Source organism: Mus caroli, chromosome 1 (genome assembly GCF_900094665.2).
Source record: "Mus caroli chromosome 1, CAROLI_EIJ_v1.1, whole genome shotgun sequence".
NCBI classification, from domain to species: domain Eukaryota; kingdom Metazoa; phylum Chordata; class Mammalia; order Rodentia; family Muridae; genus Mus; species Mus caroli.
This window is the reverse complement of record NC_034570.1, coordinates 73,458,325-73,484,035: the sequence shown is the minus strand read 5'-3', so window position 1 is coordinate 73,484,035 and position 25,711 is coordinate 73,458,325. Positions and strand designations below refer to the sequence as shown.

The 25,711-nt window shown below is 43.0% G+C and overlaps 1 protein-coding gene across 1 annotated transcript; it reads left to right on the top strand.

The window, feature by feature from the left end:
• Positions 1–5,276: 5,276 nt before the first annotated feature.
• Positions 5,277–19,075, top strand: Fam124b (family with sequence similarity 124 member B). The gene is made up of 2 exons (XM_021176657.1): positions 5,277–6,008; positions 18,437–19,075. The coding sequence occupies exons 1-2, from the start codon at positions 5,277–5,279 to the stop codon at positions 19,073–19,075; spliced, it is 1,371 nt and encodes a 456-aa protein (XP_021032316.1).
• Positions 19,076–25,711: the final 6,636 nt, after the last annotated feature.

Genomic DNA, 25,711 nt, shown 5'->3' with positions numbered 1-25,711 from the left:
GCTTGCCTGCATAGTCACACATGATAAGAATGTACACTAATTTATTTCATAGTACTCCATAAAATTAATTATACCCATTCATTTGCCCATTCTCCACTGTGCTTAATTTAAGTAGGTTTTATTTGAAGTTAATACCAACTGAGACAGTCTAAGGCTCCGAGACTTCTGGGTTATTTGAACTCATTAGATACTCTCCCCTGAGTCAGGTCAATTCTTACCACTGTTAGTTTTCTCTTCGCTGGATGATGAAACAAGCCTGAGCTATTTGAAATTGCAGAGGCAGGTGCGAGGGTCAGGCCTCTGGCTCATTGGTTTATAGCTGAGAACTGTAATTGGCTGGGGCACCGGAAGTGACGTCACAGCAGCGGAGCACAACAAAGGGCCAGTAGGAAACACATGGTCTCTGTTCCCACCTGTGAAAACCAGAGCTCAGTTCTGTGCTCTTCTGAGGTGCAGGGTTCAGGGAAGTGGGAAACAGATGGTCCTTTACTGGGAGCCTGATAGCATTGTTTGCATCAACCCCCTCCCACCAGCAGGAAGTATTCCTTGGGGAACTGGGAGGGAGGCTTTCAGTAGCAAGCCAAGAGCTGGAAGAAGGTGCTTGTAGTGACTATTTACACCGTTTTTCTTATAGTACAGCCCTTAAAGTATCTCCATTGTCTTTGTGCTGCTGTTCCTGCCAGGGTTCTCAAGAAGCCAGGAGCTGAGCCCCACGGGGCTTGTGCATGCTTGTGCGGTTGTATGCAGGTGTTAGGGAAGCACACTTTAGAGGGGTCTAGAGCACCGGGCATGATCAAATCTAAAAGTATTCCCTACTCCTGTATCCTCCTTTGCTTTTTAAATGTGCCCTGAAGTCCCAAGACTTACCTGAGTGGCCACAGCTGCCCTGTAAGTTTCTGGATTAAAGCCCAGCAATCAAGACTGTCAATAGCCAGCTTTGTGGTACCAAGAACCAAGACCGACCTTCATCCTCCAGGAGGTCCCTGGGTGGGTGGGATGCGAAGAGTCCTGCATCCATGAGAGAATATTGCCATGCCCATCCCACAGGCACAGAGTTAGAGGTTACTAGCAAGAGGTAAAGGTGTGAGGGGTTTGATCTTTCCCCCAGCGCCTTTCCTCTGGATTCAATGTGTGTGTGTGTGTGTGTGTGTGTGTGTGTGTGTCCCTCCTGGAGTGCCAATGCAGAATCCGAGGTGTAGAGTGAAATTCTTCTAGGCACAAAGGAAATAAGAGATTTGCATGGATCTGAGGTCTGCAGGGAGACAGCTCTTGCTTTTGATTTGACTGAGATTTTGAAATAGCTCACAAATGGGACAATGTCTAAGTGACGGTGTCTACTCAGCCAAAGCCGTGTCCTAAGCCAAAGCCCCAAGTGCCACCCAGTCAGGACAGCACATCCCTGTTCTGTATTTGCCCCCAGATGCCACGTGCATTTCTCTTGTCTCTTAAATGGAATATGTTCGTGGCCCATCTTCCTCTCTTTCCCATCCTATCGAGTAGTCTCTCCACAGGTGATCACATCCAGTCCCACAGAGATCATCATTTATTCAGTATACTCTGTGGTTTATCGTTCCACTCCGAGGCAGTAGCGGACACGCCTCTAGTCTGAGTCTTTTAGACATCTTCTCGACATGTTTGTGCAATGAATGCACCTTGCTCTCAGGCCTGGTTGCTCCTTTTCTGCATTAGTCCTTATTTGGAACTGACAACTCCACTCACAAACCCATGACACCATGGTGGGAAGACTGAGGGCACGATACTCCACCAGCTCACAGGCCTGCATGATTGGGTTTCCAGATGGCAGGTGTGGGTAGCATACACTGTAATCCCAGCACTTGAGGGGTTGAGTCAGGAGGACTGTGAGTATGAGCCCACCTTGGGCCACATAGTGAGATCCTGCCTCCACATCCGTCCTGCCTAAGACAGCACTTCTATAGTTCTGTTTATGTTAGAGTAAAGCCAAAATGCTCCTTTTACAACCTTTGGCTTCCTTCCCGCTATAGTGTGCCTATGCTTCTAGTTGGTCACAGCCCTGAGACGGTCCATTCCCACAGGCTCCTTTCCCCTAAGTCCAAGCCTAATCTCCCCACCTGCCTGTCTCCATACATCTCACGTATAAAGACTTAAGCAGCATCTTTCCTCCCCCAGACCTCTGAGCTGGTCCTCCCATGTATCTCTCATGTATGACACCAACAGCTTAAGTTACTTCTCCAAAGTGGGACCTGGGTGACTGTGTATCTTTATGCTGGGAGAGTCAGTCTTTCGGTCTATGAGAAATATAAACATAATTTGATAGATTAAAGATGGAAGGACATATTCTCAAAGGTTTTCTGGACATGGGAGTAGGAATCTCAGGGTTTTAAGATATTACAGTGTATTCATGAGACTTAACAGAAAGGACAAATCCAGAAGGTCTGCGTCATGGGTCTGAACACATTCTCCTAAATAGCTGATTTCTTATTATTTCCAGCCACCACATTTCAACCTTGCTGTAAAGAGCAGACCAGCTAGCTGCTGTTCAGACATGGATCTCTGACAAGAACCTGGGCAGAGGTTCCGAGTTTAGGGAAAATAAGGCAGAGAGCTCAGTATCAACGAGTCAAAGCTGACGACGTCCCTGAATGTTTCCATCTGTGCTCTTCACTGCAGCATGGTGCAAAACCAAAGTTCACCATGGGGCTTAACTAAGAAGCTTCCCTTTGTGCTGAGAGGAGGAAGGTAAGCACAGTGGAGGTAGCAAGCTGGGGAGGGTGGGGTAGGGCCAGGATGTCCCAGTGCTCCAAGAGAAGGAACTGCAAAGACAGGTAGGATGCTGGCTGACCCTCCCCTGTTCCTGATTGCAATTGCTTGGTGTTTTAGCTGCCAACAGATTAATGAGATTCTATCTATCTATCTATCTATCTATCTATCTATCTATCTATCTATCTATCTACACAACACTCCACAGGGAAAAGGAACGTTGGATGGAAGGCTAAACAACCAATTCCCATCTAGGAAGTTTAGCCTCTGGGTTAGACAAAATGCCGTGAGCTAATGAGTTAATCTTTTTGACTGAGGGGTAGGGTTTTTCTCTTCAAACATTTAGAGTTCTTTATGCTATTTTAAGAATTTCAAAAGTTCTTTCAAGAACCAGGGTTTGGTCTAAAGTGACTCAGAAGAGATAGAGGCAGGTTGTGGGAGAGGAAAGGGTCTTATAGTGAGGAAAGAGGGTTATAGTTTTCAAATGTCAGCATGTGACATGAATTAAGAGGTGGCTTCTTCTTTTTTGAACATTTGAAAGCTATGCTCTAAGGAAAAAAAAACCCTCTAACAATTACCAGACAGTTAAAGCAAAATTAATCTAATTACAAAGTGTTATGTGGACATTTAAAAACAATTTGTCCTTACAAATTACATTTCTATAATTTTCTAATACAGAAATCTTAGGATTATAGAATTCAATTGATTAAAATTGTGGGTAGATCTGGATGGAGATGGTTCTTTTCCATGAAGTTTTGACTTTAAATTTGGCCGTTCTCCTGTTACTAAGTGGCCAGGCCCATAAGCTTCCACCTCAGCTTCTCTGCAGTCCAAAAAAATATAGGAAACAGAAATTAGAAAAGAGAAGTAGATGGCTGGATGCTTTGGTCAAGTCAGGGGGAGGAAGAGTCTATTTCTTCTCCATGTGCCTGTGAGAGTTTTACAATGTATAGAGACCTATGGATGTAGCCAGCAGATATGCAGACTCAGCTGGGAGACTCCTTACTGGTCCTTTCCTGGGACTGCCTCCACTGCTCCATTCTTAGCTATGGAGGGGCAAAGGTGTCTCTCTTTAGAATTAGAGTACTCAGCCCATTATAAAAGCACGGGATCGTAACTTTCTCATGTATATTTAAGTTAGAAGAAGTTGGTTTTGAACTAATTAGAAAGTCACAGCATATTCTGTAGCATTCATAGCTTCCTTTAAATCATACTCACATTTAGAAATCGATGCATATCCAGGCCCAGCAACAGCACAACTATCAGAATAGCATTTTTTTTCTTTGTTGTTTGTTGCAATAGAGATTTGATATATAGCTTAGAGTGCCTTCTACAGCCTTGAACTCACAATGATCCCCCTGTCTTAGCCTTCTGAATCCTAGGATTATAGATATTTGCAACTAGGCTTGACTATTAAAGAATATAGGAACAGATTAGGTGACTTCATCAATGATGGGGTATCCTTCTATGTAAGATTCTACAGCCTGTATCCACAGGTGAGTGTGTCAACAGGAAGTTGACGTGGCAGCTTTTCCTCACCACAAGAGAAAAGAAATCGTGGCTGGCCTTCTCAGCTCCAGAGAGGTAGCATTGGCTATCTTGGGTTCAAAGACCTCAGCCACTTCACTGTGTGAGTTTGGCAAAGTTACTTTTTTTTTTTCTTTCTATGCCTCAGTTTCTTGTCAGCAACTGGGGAATAATTACCCTCTTCTTTGTAGGCTTGTTGGCTAATTAAATCAATTCATAGGACGTTTAATGGCAGTTTATTAACAGATCCTCAGCAGGAAGACACAATTACTACTGATATAGGTAGGCTCACTTGCATGAATCCAAGGTGACTTCGTTTCTTAATGTCTTTTAAGCGCATCTAGACTCTAAATTCAACCAGGCATTTTTTTCAGTGAGGCCAACACTATGTAGACAAAATATCTCTTCTTTGTGACTTAGTATAAAATGATCAGAAGCAAGTCGCTGGCATGCAGATAAGACTGGAGAGTTGTTTTAAAGACCACATTCTATTCAGGTGGCCTGGCAGGCCACTGTAAACATCAGGATATTTAAGTAGGAAGTCAGAGCCCATTGTGGTCCACCAAATGGATGTCTCTTCAGTGTAACAGAGCTACAGATTGCTATCAGCACAACAGAGCTGCCTCCTGTTCCTTTCGGCCCGGTCATTTCCTCTATTGAGTTGAATGTAAGAACCACCCACTGGGCGTGGGTCTCAGCATTATAGGTTTTTAGGTCAAACAGAAACCCTGGGGAATGCCCGAGAAAGCCAAGTAAATAGTTACATCTGCTCAGACCGGATGACATAGAGCGACTCTGTTGTGTGTAGCCGACTCCACACCTGAGTGACATTCCCTGCTGGAGCACTGGAGGAAGCCAGGAGCATGTGTGATACGGTGAAGAACTTGGTTCAGAAGTTGCTGAAGATTTTATAGAGGCTGAGCGCTCTGCGTGAGGCCTTGGTTCTTCCTAAAAGGCTGAGCTGTGGGCGCTGTCGGGTGGCCTTCATTATAATCTTCACGTAGCCTGCCATGGATGAGATACAGGAACCTCTAGCCTTGACTGTGCATCTTCTTGCTGACACTGGGAACGGTTTCCTTCTGCAGCAGGCTCTGGACCAACTACTGGAATGTATCTGCCCAGAGGTGCGTCTCTTCCTGGTGTCTGAACGTGCCAGACCGGTGAATTACCATGAAAAGTACCACCCGCGGAGGGCCCGCTTCCCAGGAATGTCTGTTTTGCTCTTCCTTCAGGAAAGCCTGGGACAAGAACGGTTGTTTCGAGTCTTGGACTTCCTACGGCGTTCACCCTGGCAGGGTTTCCCTACCCAGCATGCACAGGGGAGGTCTTGTTCTTATCTCCCTGCCAATCAGGAATTCTACAGTCTGCACAACCAGATGCCAGTGTGGGGCATGAGGCCGGTGAATTGTGGCACTGATATCCTCAGGGTGACTCTGTACTGCAGTTTTGATAACTATGAAGATGCCATCAGACTCTATGAGATGCTTCTACAGAGAGACGCCACTGTGCAAAAGAGCGACTTCTGTTTCTTTGTCCTCTATGCCACCGAGGGCTTCAGCCTGCAGCTATCTCTGAAGCAGCTGCCCCTGGGAATGTCAGTAGACCCCAAGGAGTCTTCTGTGCTGCAGTTCAGGGTTCAAGAGATCGGGCAGCTCGTGCCCCTTCTACCCAATCCGTGTGTTCCCATCAGCAGCGCGAGGTGGCAGACTCAGGACTATGATGGCAATAAGATTCTGCTGCAGGTATTTCATTTCGTTCATTTCTGGGGTGTACCGGGTTTTAGTAGGGTCAGATCCAGGACCCTGGGAGCTCAAACAAGCTAGACTTGGCCATCCATCTACAGCAGGCCAATTAAAATGACGAATAGTAGAGGAAGACAGAGAAAGAATTCAAAGTGGCTACATTGAACAAGTGAAGAGGTCCAATCACCCTCCTGTCGCCACCCCCCTCCCCCATGAAGTTTAAGTTTAAATAGAGGGCAAGAAGTATGCCTAAGCAGTCCTGGTCAGGGTGTGGTCCCAACCATAATCCATCCATTGTCTCAGCCCCAGCTTCTCCTTCAGGACAGCCAGGCAAGTTTGTCAAGACCAAGTCAAATCTCTGGGAGTCACCCCACCCCCACCCCCACCCCTGGCTGCCCTCAGGGTCCCAGCTTTACCATCTGGGCAACATGAGATTCCTGAGGAAATTCAAGTTTCTTGGAATCCACTTCACTATTAGTCTGAGAGCTAAAGGAAGGGGCACAAGTATTTCTTTAAAATAGCCTCATTCCTGTCAGGACATGGAAAGGTGTGGTGTTATTATCTGGATGGACCTTGGAGCTGATTTAGTCAGAGGTTTTCCAACCTGATTACATACTGAGAAACTAGGGAGATTTTAAACTTGCCCACCCATGCCAAGAAGCATCCCAGGTTCATTAGACCAGCAAGTCTGGGGAGACCCAAAGCCTTTCTAAAGAACAAACAAACAAACAAACAAACAAACGAAAAACCCAAAACAATAACAACAAAAGAAAAAAAAACAACTCATTGTGAGAAGCGAATCAAATACTGCAGTTGACTGTCACAGGCTTCAAACTATACAGGCACTGCCTGTGACAGATGAGAAATATCTGATTTGTGTGATCTTATACATGAAAAACCCAAGACTCTGGTGGTACTTCCTCCCCTGAATGCCCTTACCAAGCCTGTCACCCATCCATATCCACTGCCCACTCAGAGTCAGTAAATATTTGGAGCATTTTACCAGAGTTGTAACATGTCACTGGGGTTGTGGAGGTCTCCTGTTGTGGTTCTTAGTCTTGTTAATAAAAGAATTAAAGAACAGACTCGAATGGAGACTCAAAGACAAATTTCTTGGAGAGGGGGAGGAAGAAGAGGGAGAGGAAGAGGAAAAGAAGGAGGAGAAGAAAGAGAAGGAGGAGGAAGAGGAAGAAGAAGAGGAGAAAGAGGAGAAAGAGGAGGAGGTAGAGGGAAGAAGAGGAAGAGGAGGAGGAGAAGAAGCAGCAGCAGCAGCAGCAGCAGCAGCAGCAGCAGAAGAAGAAGAAGAAGAAGAAGAAGAAGAAGAAGAAGAAGAAGAAGAAGAAGAAGAAGTAGTAGTAGTAGTAGCGGCAGCTGAAGAAGCAACAGCAGCTTAGGGCAGACAAGCTATAAATCTCAGCAACTGCCCAGAGGAGGGAGACAGAGAAGAAAAGGAGAAAAATCATACCCTTTGACTTAAGTGTGCATGGAGAACAGCCATGTGACAGGGAGGGGGCTTTAGAAAAGGAGTAAAGCCAGAGTGTGGCAAGCACCCTGAGGAAAGGGATAGAAAGAATAGGGAATGTTCCACCTAAGAAGAACGGCCTGGTCTGTGAGGTACCCTGGGTCCACCCAGGGTGCTGATCAACACACTGGCAGCAGTGTCAGGAGCTCTTTTCACAGACCTAACATTGGGAATGTTAGGTTTTCAGTACTATTAGCTTCATTTTTGCAGCATTTTCTGCTACTGTTCAATTTAAGCACAAATCAAGTACAGCGCCCAGAATGGCTTCTAAAGAAAATCTGAAAACCACCCTTTATAACCACATTACCAATGCTGAACACAGCCAAGTGTTTACCTAATCATGATGGCTGCCATGTACTGTCCCTTACAGCGTATGATATGGCAGCTAAGCTTTGACGCTTAGTAGCTGTTGTGACCTTAGCTCAATGAAGGTGATACTGGCATCTTCCTGTACTAAGGTTGTTGATTGGCACGAAATGACAAAACACTTACAATTGCACATCATTATATTTTAGCTACTGTTGTGTATCTTATGCACTGTACTATGATTTTCAAATCATTAATTTTATTTAATCCTTATAACAACCTCTGGAATCACTATCATTCTTGTCAACAGATGAGAAGATTGAGGCACAGCTGTTTGTCCAAGATATAGCTAGGATTTGTCTCTTAGCTCTCAATGTCTGTTTGACTGATGGTGGCATCACAAAGGTGGGGCATAGGGGATGGGTAGTGTGTTGGCAGTCTGTGGGCTCGTAAATGTAGAAGAGGTAAATAGCCATCAAAGCAATATCGCATGGTGTCTGTCCTTGGGAAATGATCAGAACCCACTTCCCTTAAGGCCTAGTGTATGCAATAACATTAACTAAAACAATTGTCGCTTTCATTAATAAAACATAAATTATATGTATTCTATCATAAATAATTTCTAAGTTCTTTTTCTTTTTTCCTGTGAGTAAAATGCAGGGCATATTTATTGAGCAAAAGTGAAAGCTCCAAAAAGCTGGGAAGGGACCCCTAAACCTGTTGTCAGAAAGCTGGGAAGGGACCCCCAGACCTGTTGTCAGATGTATTACTGGGGAATCCGGGCTTCTTTTGTGGGTTCTTTGTCTTACAGAGAAAAGAATTTAGAAACTGACCCAGTTGAGAGAGATGTCTCTGCTGGTAAAGGTGGTTGTGCCACACCCAAGGACCTGAGTTCAAACTCTAGGACTCACGCAGTGGAAGGCAAGAAGCAGCTCCCTCAGAATGACCTCCATGCATACACTTTGGTCACCAAGCAACTGCCTCGTTTATTACTTCATGCTTAGGAAAGATGGAGAGGCGTTCTTTCTTTCAGAGGCTTCATGCACAACTCCCCAGTTTCCAGGCCATCTGAACTTTCACATTTAGTTCTGGTTAATCTCCAGAACTTAAAATAAGCATCGCTGGCATACAGCAGGGAGCACGTCCTCATTTGCTCCTACTCTGAAGGCTAAGTGAGGCTGAGCTGGGAGACTCCTCTATACAATTAGTTACTTTGGGAAGTTGAGTCAAATTTGGGGAGACTGGTGACATTTTTTGGGGAAAGGAAATCCAGGCAGGAATATGAAAATAACCCTGTTGTCTCAGGATGATTCAGGAATCTCAACACCGATTAAGTAGGGACTCAGCATGTGTCCTTCATTCTTGTGACCTCCCTTGGACTCTGATTTTGTGCACATGGTCACTACCCCAAAACCCTGGGTTTTGGTCACTTCTTCTTGACTGTTTTGTATCTATGATTCTACACTTTTTTTTCCCCAAACAAAACAAGGAATTGTTTTCTAGAAAATTCTATTGCCATTTCTTGTCCTAAAAAATGTTTGAATAAAAAGTTCAAAAGACTAGACTATGCTATGCTGTAGAAGTTGTCATGTTATAGCTACAGAACAGCCATTGTTTCTCTTAGAATGAAGTGAGATTTTTAGAAGGCAAAACCCAGTGTAAACTTCCTTGGGATCAATGTTAGGACAATAGGGATGGATGATGAATGCTCTGGCTTTTGTAACTAAGTGGTCTGGGCCTTCAATAGCATACTTAGAACCAAGGTCTCTATCCTCACTAAGCTGAATTCATTATTCCTTTTCCCTACCAGTGCTGGGCAAACTGCACTCTGCCCTGTCTTCCTGAATTCACCCCTTTAAGGCATTTCATATAAGAGGAATTACGCAATATTATTTCTCTAGAAATAAGCAACTCATTTGCAGGCTTCCTTTCTTCATATCTGCATCTCTAACCCATAGTCACACAGACTTTATTATCCTCTCTTCTTTGTTTTCTTGTGTTTCCATTCACCATCCCTATACCTGACTCACCTCAATGATACATTTTCTCTCATATCTGCACTCACTAGGTACCTGGGTTATGCTGGGCTTAGCAGGTGTGGCTCAGGGTATTGGCTGCTATAGAATAGCAGCTTAGCATCAGAGGTTTGTCAGTGGATTAAGGAGGTTTAAAAAGCACAGCTAATTGGGAAAGGTTTCCCACTCTCCAGTAAGTCTCGTGCTACTTGAGAGTCTTTTCTCATCTATTTAGTTTGATTCTACCATTCTCTCCTTTGTGAAAAGCCACCTGTCAAGGAGACATGGCGCTGTTTACCTTCACAGATACCAGCCTGCTCCGAAACAGCTGAATCTTCTCTGATGCATTTTCTCATGTTTTTTCAAGTTGAAACTTGTAAGTGTGTGATGGCCATTCTCCCTTTTCATCATAGCTGCTGATGTTTTCTGAACTTGGGAAAAACCTTGCCCTCAGTCTGTGCTCAATTTCTTAGAAAGATGAGCTCCCAGGGATCATGTTTCCAATAAATGCATTTCCATTTGTCTTTTTAGCAAGAGGAGACTTATTTCCCTCCAGGGATTTGCCCCAATCACTCCGAATTATGTTTCTTTTGGAAATTTCTAGTTTCAACCAACCACATTACATTTCTAGATTGACAAGGTTTTTTTTCCTCTCTTTTGTTCCCCCCTCTAGCTTAGGAAGATTACAGAAACATCAGTCTATATGGGGAAAAAAAGAAAAAGATATTCCCTTCACATTCCCTTTTCCTTCTTTCTTTCTTTCTTTCTTTCTTTCTTTCTTTCTTTCTTTCTTTCTTTCTTTCTTTCTTTCTTTCTTTCTTTCTTTCTTTTTGTACATGCTCAGCTTATGCAACCACTAAGTTACATGCCCCAGGCTTGAATTTTCTTAGTACAGCTTCATGGGGTAACTAAATGGTAGCCAGAAACTTGATCTATAGAAGTTAATTTTTATTCACTTCTCTTTGAAAACAAACAAACAAACAAACAACCATTGTATTCTGTTAAGTGCTAAGTTTTGCCTGTTTAACAAGTACTGAGTTCTGGTTATACAAGAATTTAACATGCGTCATTATCATGAAGATAGTTATGATACCTTGGCGGAGTCCAGGAGCAGATGCAGAGAAGGCAGACATAGAACCCAGCATACAACAGAATGGTAAGCACCAAGGTCTGCAAAAGCAAACAGCAGTATTAGTGACAGTGGCACAACCATGATGTATGTGACATTCCCACAGGCGCTGCTATCCTTTCAGCTTCATGACAATCCTGGGGTGTTATCACTTATCTTCTCTTACAAGTGAGCAATCTGAGGCCTAGAAACATTAAGCAATTTGTCTAAAGTTCCACAGCTGATCAGTGGCAAAGTCGGTGTGTAGGGCTGCCCGATGCCAATGCTGTGACATTGAGAAGACCTTCATGAAGAGGCAATGTCTCTACTTGGAGGTGACGGCGATTAGTGTTTCCAGGAAAAAGACTCTAAAGAATCCCTTCTAGACAGCATGGACAATAGATGAACTCAAGCAATGGGAGTGAGCAAGTTATGCTTAAGGGGTTGAAAGAGTTCAAAGGGAGAAAGGGATGGAGCCTCAGCTGTAGGGACTTCTTACTGCAGATGGTGAAGGGCAAGACAGGCTAATCAGAGGGATCCTGCTTTGTCTTGAGACTAACAGGAAGACATTATAGGACTCTGAGAGCTCCCCAGGGAGCAGAGCTGAGAGTGGACTGGTGGGAGGTGAGAGGGGACATGGGGACTTAGATGGTTGCTTAGATGTCAGATGAGACACACTAAGCTTTAAGGCTAATGGTAGTGAAGGGAGAGCCATGGGACTCTTAGGAGGCAGAGGCCATAGTGACTGCTGTACCCACAGCATGTAAAAGGGGCAGGGGAAGCTCTGACTTGGGTAGCACAGTGGTCATCAGGGAAACAAAGAGGCAGAACAGTTGCTGGGAAGAGTGAGATGGATTCAGCGGTATAGGTATGTTGAATTAAATATTTCATTAATAAGTCCCAGGGTCAGGTTAGTGCTACCCACGACAATGGTTTATGTTCCCAAATGAAAGACACAGGAGGTCATAAGAGGGGGGTTAGTAGAAAAGATACAGGTAGCTAACAAATTTTAGAAACAGATGCTTGAAGAGCAGTAAGCAAGCTACAGGAAGAGAGAGATGGCAGGAGGCATAAGAAACCCTATTACTATCTCAAAGGAGTGGGGAGCAGAGAGGGGGAGGAGAGGGAGGGAAGAGAAAAAAATGGTTGATAAACTGGAGTGTCTATCAATTGATAGGGATGGAGAAGGCAGAGGATAATGGAGTTCACAGCCCAGAGAAGGGCTGGTGACTTCTCCATGGGCAGGATGTATGGAGTCATGGTTAGTTTGATGGCAGAAAGTTGCAAGCTGTAATTAAGGAGTGTCACTGAGACAGTGAGACCTTCTGATGAGACAGCAGTAGACAGTAAAGGGAGGTTGTGCCTCTAAAGCTTTCAGGATAGTTTCATGGGTTCAGACCAGAGAAGGGTGACCAGGGAAACAGGACAGGAAGATGGAGTGCAGGCGGCTGAAGCTGGAAGCCACAGCCTCCTTTGCACCAGTGTTCAGAGCCATGTGCTTTTCTATACCTTGGGCCCAAGTTGAGAAACATGAATGTGTGACTCCAATCCAAGGCTGGGAATATTTGGTGGAAGAATGGCAAAAAAGAAAATGGTGGTGGAGAAGAGATTGGCAAGGAAGTGGTCAAACCAATAAGTCTTAGCCTTAAACTGGCTATAGGAAGATACAAGGCAGAAATCTGGGGACAACTTAAATTTGGTGTTTCAAAGGCAGAGCATTTTATAGGAGAGGAAATCCACTGGATGGCCCAAGGAGCTAGGGAACCAGAACTGAATGGAGAGCATATTGGGCTGGTTCAGAAGGACCCAATAGATCTGGAGGCCCAGGAGACTCCTGCATAGACATAGCTATGGCTTCAAGATGAATTTCATTCGAATTTGAAATGAGTCTATTTGGTAAGGGGAAGTAGAATTCTCTTTTTTAATTTTCAAGGTCTTTATTTACTTATTTATTTATTATTCATTTATTATAAGATAAACGATAGAAAGACAAAGAGGAAGTGGGGAGGGTGGCTGTGCTCGCACACACGCACACACGCCATTTAGGATAGGTCTGTGGAGATCAGGGAGTCATTCTTTCCTTTCTGGGTTCTGGGTATCAAACTCAGGTCATCTGGCCTGACAGGACCTACCGCTACCTGTTGAGCCATCTCACTGGCTTTTATTCTTGGTCTCTTTCTTTTGTATACATTTTCTAAGTGCATATTCATTGCACATAGTGATGAGTTTCACAAAGACATGTTCATACAAGTATATGATGTACTTTGATCATATGCATCCTCTCCTTTCTCCATATGCTTGCCATTCCCATTAATTCCTATTAATGCTCCCATAAAATCTCACTTCTATTTTCATGTTGTATTTACTTATACAATGTGCTGGTTAGTTGTAGCTGTGAACTTGACATAACCTACAATTACAAAGGATGAGATTCTTAATGAGGCATTATTTACATTACGATAACTTGTGGCCATGTCTGTGGAGTTGTCTTGATTGATAATTGATATAGGAAGACCTAGCCTATGGTGGGTGGCACCATTCCCTAGGCATGGAGTCTGAACCATAGAAGAAAGTTAGCTGAGAACATAGCAAACAATTAAGAAAATAGGGTTGAGTGCATTTATTTCATTATGCTCATCACTATGGATGTGATGTGATCACTACTCAAATTCCTGACTTGACTTCCCTCAATGATGAGTTAACCTGGAATTTTAAGTTAGATAAATACTTTCTTTTATAAGCTGCTTTCTGTCAAGATTTGAGCACAACAACAGAAATGATACTAGAACATATGATATTATATGTATATCATAATATATGATATTATTATATTATGTAATGCATATGTAGTAGGTACCTAGTACCTAAAATACATACATATCACAATAAAAATTATAATATCTGATATATATATATATATATATACACACACACACATACACACACACATAATATAATATATATATATATATATATATATATATATATATATATTAATGCAGCATCCACAAATGAGAGAATTGCATGGTACATGTCTCTTTGAGTCTGATTTACTTTCTTTGGTATGATAATTTCTGATTCAGTTCATTTTCTGCAAACGACTCATGAGAACTCCATTGTGAGCATAAGTGTCACATTTTCTGTATCCATTCGTCTAATGGGCACAGGCACCTGTAAATTGACTGCGGTGAGCTGAGTGGTGGTAGCCACACCTTTAATCCTAGCACTTGGGAGGCAGAGGCAGGCGGAACTCTGAGTTCAAAGCCAGCCTGGTCTACAGAATGAGTCCCAGGACAGCCAGGCCTGAACGGAGAAACAGAGTTTCAAAAGACAAAACCCAAAAGACAACAAACAAACAAACAAACAACAAGTACAATAACAAAAACAGCTGTTGTAAAAAGTGCTGCAACAGACATGGAGTTTCGTGTATGCTTCTGGGTTACTACTCTGGGCTACCACTCTGGGATTTGTATCTGAGGAATCCTAAGCTAACACACCAGACACTTTCTGACAGCAATTGCTAGAAACCGAAATGGGCCTGCAGAGTCAAACGTAAGGATTTGTTCCTCCACACTGGGTAGTCAGTCTCACGTTATTCCTGAATGATTTATGAGCAGGAATAAAACTATGCCAGTTTCTATTCCTAGAAGAAAACAGATGTCCTTCAGGCCAAATATGCAGATAAAAAATAATGTTCAAAGATCCTGCAAGAGGTAGAGATGGTCTCTGGGCTCTTTGCAGACTCGAGGGAATTCTCCAGTGGAATGGTAGATAGTAGGTTTTGCCGTAAATTTCTGAAAGGATACACAGAATGGTTTTCTCTAAAGAGTGGTAATTTGGATTATTTTAAGATTTGGTAAGGTAGGAGACCTTAAGGTTTATTTTACACACTTACACAATTACATCATTTTTATATTTTGTATATTTTATAGGATGAATTATACTACTTTTATTCGGGTTGAGTATTCCTAATACAAAATCCTGAAGCTAGAAATGCTTCCTATTCTGAAAATGCTGACCTTCAGCGTGACGTCACGTAATGGGGCAGTTAGATCAACAACGTGCAAAAGTACTTAAAGGCCATGTGTACGAGATACATGTGAAACATAAATGAGTTTTGCCTTTACATTTTAGACCCATCCCCAAGATATCTCATTACATGTATGCAGAAAGTCTGAAAAAAATGAAAAAAAAAAAGAAATATTTCTGATTCTAGCATTTTGGGTAAGAACTATCCAACCTGTAATAAGATATTTTTTATGGAAAACAAGCAGCTGAAAGAGAAAGACAGAGAGGGGCAAGAGGAGGGAGAGAAGAGGGACGGAAAGGAGGAAGGGACACAGAATAAAGAGAAAGCTTTAGTGAGAAGCAGGTGTGGCAGGGTATCAGCTGTCCACAGACAACTACCCAGACACAGCTCTTCTAAGTCCATGGAAGTGGCTTCCAGATTTGCTTATATGTTTAAAGACACACTAGGGAAATGTGAACATTTTTAGTTCATGCTGCATCCTCATCTGGATGCAGCTGGATTTCAGAGGTGGGGCACTACAGTTGTTTAAATGATCCCCAGGTGATTACAGTGTGGAGCAATGCTTGAAGACAGAAGTGTCTCCCATGGGCTTACCAACGGGCACACATCAAGTTGCAGCCAACATCCATCCAACAGCGGCCCTTCAGTGCTAGCAGTAACTGATACAGGCCAGAGCAACATGCTCAGATGAGCTCCATTTTGGAATCTCATTGGTGGATTGAAGTTGGACATCTAGATGTGTCCAGGTCTCTAGTGAATTGACTTGGCCCATGGATGGCATAGAGAGATTCCAGAGTTGTGGTTCCTAATATATATTTCTTAAAATCCTACAGACCTGGAAGTGGGAGTGAGAACTGAGGAAGATGCAGCAGTCAGGGGTTAGCCCTGTGCTATAGCTTCTAAGCTTCTTTAGTAAGATGCTTCATGTCTTGGGCTGCAGGTAAAGAATTTTAGAATAAAGACTTTGTTGGAGGGAGAGAGGAGTGGAGAGAGAGAGATAGGAAGAGGGAGAGGGAGAGAGAAAGAGAATGAATGAGAATCATTGATCTAGAGACGGGAGAGATTGGACAATTATAGGCCAGGAAGTAAGAATAGATTTCCATTTTTAAATGATTGGAAAAGAAATATGAAACATGAAAATGACACAACATTCACATTCCACAAATAGAAACGTATTGAAACACAGCCACACCGTTTATTTGTGGCTTGTCTCTGGCAGCTCTGCCGAGCCAAGTATCTGGGCTGCTATCTACACGTCGAGACAGTCACTACGTGACCCTTTCACGGGACATATTTGAAACTTCTAAAAGAGGAAATAGATGCCCCTGTTATTTTAGGGGGTTGATTTTGCAGTTTTTCTATTTCTATCACAGAGAAAATTTAGAAGAAAGTGTGTTTGCCTGTCATTTGAAAAAAAAAAAAACAACCACCTTTGTGTGCATTTAATAACTGACTCATTGTAGTCCCGCCTTCCGCCCCGACTTCTACCTTCTTCTTTCGGGAGGCACATGTCCAGTTCCCTCTTTTCTTCTTTAAATACTATTTTTAGGGTGATGGTAGTTCACATCAAAGACAGCACACCAAGCATAGAGAGTCCTCCCCTGACCCAACAGACACACAGATTGCTCTGCTCTTAAACGTCTTTGAAAGCTCTTTAGCTAGGGGTGGGGCCTCATGTGCCACACCCCCAGCTATGCTGGAATTTTGACTGGCATGGTTTGTGCAGGTGGTGTGAGTGCACACTCATGTCTTGCTCCAATACAGCCTTTCTCAGCACCCCTCTTGACCTCTTACATTTCCCCACCTCCCTCTTCCATGAAGGAGGGGCTTGATGCAGATATCCCATTTAGGGCTGAACTTACTCTCAACATTAACCCCTATCCTCTCAAAACAGAAGCTTTTGTGTTCAAGGTTGAAACCAGCACCAATCTGTGGGTATAAACATACATGCTTAGAAGGCAGCTTGACAACGTCATGCTTAGAAGGCAGCTTGACAATGTGACCATTTGGCAAAATAGTAGTAAGTTCTCTCCTAGGGTCTAAGAACTCCCCAGCAAGGCCACGGGCATTGACTAGGTTAACAGGACTGGGTGTAAATTCTACTGGGTGTGGAGGTGGTTTGAATTCTGACTGCAAAGTTATTGGTTTCCCCCTAGTGAATCAGTGGGTATATTTTGCCTAGAGTTGGTATTGTAGTATACAGGGTCTAGTGCTGGAGAGGGCCACTGATGTCTTTTCTCCCCCACTGGCCTATGTAGCACTTTTCATCACAAGCCAGCAGGCAGCAAGTTTCCTAGTCAGTTGATTTCTCTGTGTCCTACAGAAAGCAGCACAAAATGTATCGCCATTAGCAATAGGGTCTTACTATCTAGTTCTGATGGGCAAGCAAGAGCAATGGCATTAGCCTGTATTATTGTAGTTATCTGGGAGGTCTCCTTGAACAATAACTTATAGAGAGGTACTAGATACCAAATTCTATGGTGAAAATTGTCACTTCCAGAAATCGTCTTAGGAGAGTGTGATAGAGGTAGGATACCAACCTCCCAGGAATACAAGGACAGAAAGTGTTCCAGTGAACTCCGTCCTGTGGAAAGCGAGAGCAGCTCCCTGCAGAATGGGGATTTTGCTGACTGATGTTGTATGATTGGAACCAGAATGCACTTTGTGTGATTTAAAATGCTAAGGCATATGTAGAAGTAGCCTTTGTTTTTTTCCTGTTTTCCCAGACAATGCTAAGCTCTACCGTGTATAAACGGCACATCAAGAAAATAAAGAATGTTTGTTTTAAAAGGTACTAGCCTGTTAGCCTGCCTGGGGTGCCCAAGTGTCTTAGGAACATCTAAGAGGGTACCTTTATTAGCATAATCTAGTAGAGGTGTCACCAGCCTTGAGAGACTGAATTACCTTTCTCGTCCTTATCTTGACTGTGGCTATAGGCTTTGATTATTGTCTGTTGTAAAACATCACTTCTCTGGTAATGTCATTGAGCATCATCTGAGAACGTCTGTGAGTATTCAGCAACTATATCTACCAGAAGTATGCCTAGTGGTTATTTCATTCCAAAAGTCCTATCATGGGTGGCACACGCCTTTAATCCCAGCACTTGGGAGGCAGAGGCGGATTTCTGAGTTCGAGGCCAGCCTGGTCTACAGAGTAAGTTCCAGGACAGCCAGGGCTATACAGAGAAACCCTGTCTCGAAAAAACTTTAAAAAACAAACAAACAAACAAACAAACAAACAAACAACTTTGTCCCAGGATGAGAGTGAGCTGTTTGGAGCCAGGACTGATCTTTATAATCAGACTGTTGTCTCATCCCAGCTCAAAACGGCTCCACAGAAAGTCTGCAGTGGTCTGGCACAGCAGAGGGTGGACAAGACACATGGTGCTTCTGGAGGCTAGGCAGTGAAAAATCGGATTTCATTGGTTCTTCCTTTCCTGCCTCATAGGTCCAGCCGAAGCCAGGAGTTGGCGTTAAAAATGGTGAGCATCCCTTCTTGAACAGCTGCTTGAGAGGTGACACACATCCACAGGACTCCAGCCTGAACTCTGTCTCCACACAGAGAACCTTGGAGCCAAGGAGCCGGAGAAGGAGCAGGAGCCGGAGGTTCAAAGTACATTCGCTGGAGCTTCCACAACCCAGTGGCTCATGGGAAAACTCTACTGACCCTTTGTGGAGAAGGCTTGGCTGGTCCACCCTGGCCGACAGCTCCGCTTCAGGCATGCAGCAGTGCCGACTGTCTATTCCCATAGAACCCAAGATGGGAAGGAACACTCTTAGGGAAGATGGCTTTGAGAAGCTCGAGGCGGAGACAAATGTTGACACTGGCTTCACCATCATCAATTCCGAATCCAGGCGATCCTTTCCGAGCAGATTTCCCAGGGATTTTCAGAGCAGCCAACCACCACGCTGCTTGTCAGGCTCTTCCTTAGAGGTAACTGCTTCCCCAAACCAAGGAGTCTTTAAGGATAGACTCCACCCTCTGACACTTCCTAGTCAAAGGGACTTTGGTGCAAAGAAGGTCATCTCAAACTGTTCTCATCATCTGCTGGCCCAGGGCGAAGAGAAAGAAGAATTCTTTATATAGCATAAAACAATTGTGTGTGTGTGTGTGTTTTTTTTTTTTTTTTCTCTAAGACGCGAGAATGTTATAGAAACCAAGCCTTGTATTAGTTGCCTTTGTAGTTGAAATGAGAAATAGCCTACAAAAGCAAGCAAAGGTTTGAGAGTCAGCCCCATTCATGGCTGGGAACTACAGTCAGGTAGCAGAGAGGGATGGATGCTGGCGATCTGCCTGTCTTTTTAAAAGCTCAATGTGGGACTCATGGGAAGGTATTACCCATTTTTAGGGTGGGTCTTCCTTCCTCAGTTAGATCTTTCTGGAAACACCCTTGTAGATACACCCAGAGGTGGGTTTCCATGGTGCGTCCGAATCCAGTTAAGTTGACAGTGAAAATCGGATCTATGAACATTTAGTTTCTTGCTCCTTTGAGAGAGATCTAGGCTCTCAATGCCCAGTATTAGAAGTTCAGGGGGATCTGACAGTGTGCTGGCCAGTTGGAAGGGAGAGGAAGAAAACCCAGGGTCTGAGCTTCTCAGAGACACAGCTCAGATGCATGTGTTGGCTCAGCACCTAGCAGGGCCTTGGCACTGGGTGGAAATGAATCAGATGTGCTATGCAAATCTGATTAGTGTGTGTAATATGGTTTTAATTTTTCTTTGAGGTTGCATAGCACATCCCCCTGGACAGTAGGAACTATTTATTCTTTAGTGCGTTTTAATTTTTGTGTGACCTCCTTTGGTAAGTAGGCCCTGTTTATGATACACTCTCTTGTGGTTTTGCCTTTAAAGTTCTTTGCATATGAAACGAGTGAAGAATGCAAAGTGTTTTAAAATTATAAATACCACCCCCTCCCCTGTTTAATTAGCAACAATACTCGAAGCCAGAAAGCTAGGTTCAAAATGAGTGCTAGACTCAGAGATATTTCTACTCCTTTGTCTCTCATTTGTTCATGTCCTACTTGGAAGAGGTCATCAAGTCTTGTTAAAACAAAACCAAACAAACCAACAAACCAAGGAAGACAGGAATGACTAGAAAATTCTGTATCTCCACTGAACATGCCGAAAGGTTGTGTTGGCTAAGTTGCTAGAACAGGACTTGAGTTCTAGCTGTATGTTGGGGGCTGCTGGCTGTATTTTGGGGGCTCCTGGGGCTTGTATGTTCACATAATAAATTTTTTTTGCATGCAGTAAATATTCATGGATATGATACTTAAACATTTGGCCATCAAATTCAAAAAGTATTCGTGGCTTTGCAACTGCAACCCTCCACTGAACCAATTCTTGAAAAAGGTGTCTAAGTTTGAACTTATTCCACAATCCCAGCCCACATTTGCCATGTAAAGATGCACAAAACTCTTAGTTTCCTCATTGTTTTCATGAAATACCCCAGCCAAAGCAAATTAAGGTAGGGAGGGATTATTCTGGCCGGTAGTTCCAGGTTAGAGTCTATGATGATGGGAAACTCCTGACTGGAGGGGCTTGAGGACTCTGGGCACTTTTGTTCCCTCTCCCTCTCCCTCTCCCTCTCCCTCTCCCTCTNGGAGGGTATGGGGGACTTTTGGGATAGCATTGGAAATGTAAATGAGGAAAATACCTAATAAAAAATATTTAAAAAAAAACAAAAAAAGAAAAAAATGTTGTATGAAATTCTCAATTTTAAAATAATCCTCTATCACACACTATCTCTCAGCACAATACAGTGTAGACCTACAGTAGCAGTGACAAGGCGAATCATCTCTGCTTCCTCTCTCCCTTGCTAGAAGACCTTCCTGCTTATATACTTCCTCTTCTTGATGCTTTTTCAGCCAGCAAGTTCATCCTTTTTTGAGCCTATGACCTTTTTTATGACTATGACACAGAAGTCTGAGGACCCCAGGAAATGGTGGATAACCTGAAAGGTTTTTAAAAAGTATATCACTACTGACAATTCTCTGCTGGCTAACTCACTCAGGTGACTCCCTTTGGGGCATTGTAGCATATTTAGCAGCATCCGACTGTGGCCTAAACATCACTAAATGCCAGTGAGACTCTTCCATGTTGTGACAATCAAAAGTGACTCCCAACTTTGTCACATGTCCCTAGAAGACGAGTGAAGTCACCTCAATTGAAAACTACTGGTTTGAAATGAGCTAAAATCCTTGTAGTTTTCCATGGGGAAAGGGCTTCAGAACTCACAATTCTTGATAGTTACAAAACTGCCTGAACCAGGTAGCTATGGAATCCCTGTACTTTTGACTGTGGAATCCCCTACCTGGTTTTATTCTGGCAATGAGAAACTGAAAACACATGGTCCCAGCACAAGCTATTACTGCAGGGACAAGGGACACAGCAGCACCTACTGACATCAGCCTCAGGGTCCCAGAAAGACCTGTTGGAACAACCCCAGGCTGCCTCTCAAGCTCTCTCCCTGAGTGCTTCCCTAAAATAAAACCTACTCTACAATGTGCTTGTCCTCCTTCTGCAAACCCTCCCATCTCCATCTCCTCCTCCTCCTCCTCTCCCTCCTCCTCCCCCTTTTCCATCTCCATCTCCATATCCTTCTCCTTTTTTTTTTTTTTGGCTTTTTTTATTAGATATTTTATTTATTCACATTTCAAATGTTAACCCTTTTCCTAGTTTCCCCTCCGAAAACCCCTCATCCCTTCTCCACTTCCCCTGCTCCCCAACCCATCCACTCCTCCTTCCTGGTCCTGGCACTCCCCTATACAGGGGCATAGAACCTTCACAGGACCAAGGGTCTCTCCTCCCATTGATGACCAACTAGGCTATCCTCTGCTACATATGCAGCTAGAGCCATGAACCCTACCATGTGTTTTCTTTTATTGGTGGTTTAGTCCCATGGAGCTCTGGAGATACTGGTTAGTTCATATTGTTGTTCCTCTTATGGGGTTGCAAACTCCTTCAGCTCCTTGGGTATTTTCTCTAGCTCCTTCATTGGGGACCTTGTGCTCCATCCAACAGATGTCTGTGAGCATCCATTTCTGTATTTGTCAGGCACTGGCAGAGCCTCTCAGGAGACAGCTAAATCAGGCTCCTGTCAGCAAGCTCTTGTTGGCATCCACAATAGTGTCTGGGTTTGGTGGTTGTTTATGGGATGGATCCTCAGATGGCGCAGTCTCTGGATGGCCGTTCCTTCAGTCTCTGCTTCACACTTTGTCTCTGTAACTCCTTCCATGAGTATTTTGTTCCTCCTCCTAAGAAGGATTGAAGTATCCACACTTTAGTCTTCCTCCTCTTGCATTTGATGTGTTTTTGCAAATTGTTATCTTGGGTATTCCAAACTTCTGGGCTAATATTCACTTATCAGTGAGTGCATATCATGTGTGTTCTTTTGTGATTGGGTTACCTCACTCAAAATGATATCCTCCAGATCAGTGTAGTGACAGGCAGGTAGACCAATGAAATAGAATTGAAGACTCAGAAATGAACCCACAAACCTATGATCATTTGATCTTTGACAAGGGAGCTAAAACCATCCAGTGGAAAAAAGACAGAATTTTCAACAAATAGTGCTGGCTCAACTGGCAATTATCATGTGAATTGATCCATTCTTATCTCCTTGTACAAAGCTCAAGTCTAAGTGGATCAAGGACCTCCACATAAAACCAGAGACACTGAAACTTATAAAGAAGGTGGGGAAGAACCTCGAACATATGGGCACAGGGGAAAAATTCCTGAACAGAACAGCAATGGCTTGCACGGTAAGATCAGGAATCGACAAATGGGACCTCATAAAATTGCAAAGCTTCCATAAGGTAAAGGACATTGTCAATAAGACAAAAAGGCAACCAACAGATTGGGAAAAGATCTTTACCAATTCTAAATCTGATAGAGGGCTAATATTCAATATATACAAAGAACTCAAGAAGTTAGACTCCAAAAAATCAAATAGCCCTATTAAAAAATGGGGTAAAGAGCTAAACAAAGAATTCTCAGCTGAGGAATATGTAATGGCTGAGAAGCACCTAAAAAAATATTCAACATTCTTAATCATCAGGGAAATGCAAATCAAAACAACCCTGAGATTCTACCTCACACCAGTCAGAATGGCTAAGATAAAAAACTCAGGTGACAGCAGATGCTGGTGAGGATGTGAAGGAAGAGAAACACTCCTCCATTGCTGGTGGGATTGCAAGCTGCTACAACCACTCTGGAAATCAGTCTGGCGGTTCCTCAGAAAATTGGACACAGTATTACCGGAAGATCCAGCAATACCTCTCCTGGGCATATAACCAGAAGATGTTCCAAGTGGTAATAAGGACACATGCTCCACTATGTTCATAGCAGCCTTATTTATAATAGCCAGAAGTTGGAAAGAACCCAGATGCCCCTCAACAGAGGAATGGATACAGAAAATGTGGTACATTTACACAATGGAGTACTAAGCAGCTATTAAAAACAATGAACTTATGAAATTCTTAGACAAATAGATGGATCTGGGCACCTTTCATCTGGGGTCAGGAAGCAGAGAGTGCGGGCAGGATGCTCAACAGGATTTCTCTTTGTCAGCCTGAGCAGTACCTGCCCACTTTTATACCTACCCTAAAAGATAGTCCCTTACAGGCATGTCCAGAGGCTTGGTTCCTAGGAATTCAAACCCTAACATGCTGACATATTAACTGTCACATAAGCATTCATAACCTGTAAGTGGGGACTGTGAACATTATGAGTTACAATTTACAGTCTTAAAATCATAACAAGGGACAAAGTCTCTGTTGCCTAAATGCTAGAATTTGGGGATTTAAAAGGTTAAAAATAAACAGAGACTGGAGAGATGGCCCCGTGGCTAACAGAGCTTGTTGTTCTTCCAGGGGACACATGTTTGGTTTCTAGCGCCCACACTGGGCAGTTCTCAACTGCCTGTAACTCTGTCTTCGTGGGATCTGATTGCTCCTTCTTGTTTCCAAAGATACATATATGCATATGGTATATATACAAACAGATTCACATATACATAAAGTAAAAAAAAAATTAAAAATATTTGGCTCTGTGATCGTTCTCTCAGATGTTCTCTCTCATATATAAGAATATGCACACTTATTTAGCTGCAGGGTTTTCCTTTCTTTCCTCCCCTTCCTTCTCTCCCTTTCCCTTTCTTCCTTCCTTCTGTCCTTCCTGTTAGGGACAGAACTGAGGGCCTCAAGGATGCTAATGAGGCAAGTAATTTTCCAGGGGCTCCGCTCCTAGCCCTCAGCTATGTCTGAGGAGACTTGAACACTTACACACACCTGGAGAGAAAGCTTCACGGAGGCACAGATGGGTCTTGTGGAACCATGCAGTCTGGGACTGTGTGCTCTGTTGAGAACACTCAAAGAAATGAGAGTTACAGATGGATGATGACAGGAATTCTAAATTGATTTTCCTCTGTCTATTAAACATCAACACATTCTCATTGTATTTTTCTTTCTACCTCACAGATTAAACTTTGATCTTAGAAAATCGAATGAGGGGCCTAATGTTCATATGCCTTTTCATAACAAAGGTGTTTTTTTTTTTAAAACTAATTTCAGTTGAACACTTGAGTTGCCTATGAAAGCACAGCAGGAAGAAGTTTTAAATTTTCCTTGCATTTTTTGACATTATCTCAATTTCTTTAACATAAAACACCAGTGAGGATATGAGTCCACGGAAATAATAAAGAATATTGAGAAGTTCAGATATGCCCCTTACAAAATTGACTTGTAAAATAATGGACTCTTAAAATGTCACCCACTCTCTACTATTCGATGTAAAAATCCAATTTACATTATGGGATGGAAATGTCAGTGAAGTGGGTCGGGTTTTAAATTCCTCTCTATGTGTGACCTTGAACACTGTGAACCTCTGGTGTCATCCCTTCTGTAACAGAGGATATTAGAGAGAAGCTAGGTCACGTATGTGAGAACATTCGGATGTTATTAAGTGCAGTAAACGCAGAAGATTTTTATTATTGGATCATATTTTATAGTTTTATATATATTGTAGTATTGATGTAAGTGGTCCTTCAGGCTCACAGTTTAAAAATGTTATGAGACAAGTTTTAGTAAACTCAATGAGATAATAATAATAATAAAAAGACCAATTTACCTGAGATATTTTTTTAAAACTTAAAAAATAAATTGCTCTACCTAACAGGAAGATGGTGTATAGTAAATAACAAAACACATCGTAAAGTTCAATAGATTATACACAACAGAATATGTCATGATCTGAGGATGGTGCTGTTTGCCTATAATCTCAGGACTGTAGAAAGGAACAGAGCCATGGCTCAGAGCAAGTTCTCTGTTGATTAGAAACCTGTAGATTTCATTACCAGGTTGCAGACCATCTTTAGACGTTCCAGAAAAACCTCACAGCAGTCTGCCTTTCTAGAACCTTCTCAAAGTCCCTGTATGGGCTCCCTTCTCTTTTTCTTTCTTCCTTCTCTCTAGCTATTACTTTCTTTCTTTCTTTCTATTCACCCACAATCAGGAGACAGCACCAATAATCCACTCTGAGGATCTTTGTTGGTCCACACTACAGGTGTTCCAGTCAGCCTCTCACGAGGCTGTTCTGAGCTCTCCTACCAAACAGCACCACTGGATGTTTAGGAAGGGTTTGTCTGGTTCTGGCCTTGGGGATTTGAATTTATTCTTCCAGTTTCTCATTGGACATTTCTCACATACACATGAAAGAAGGTAGC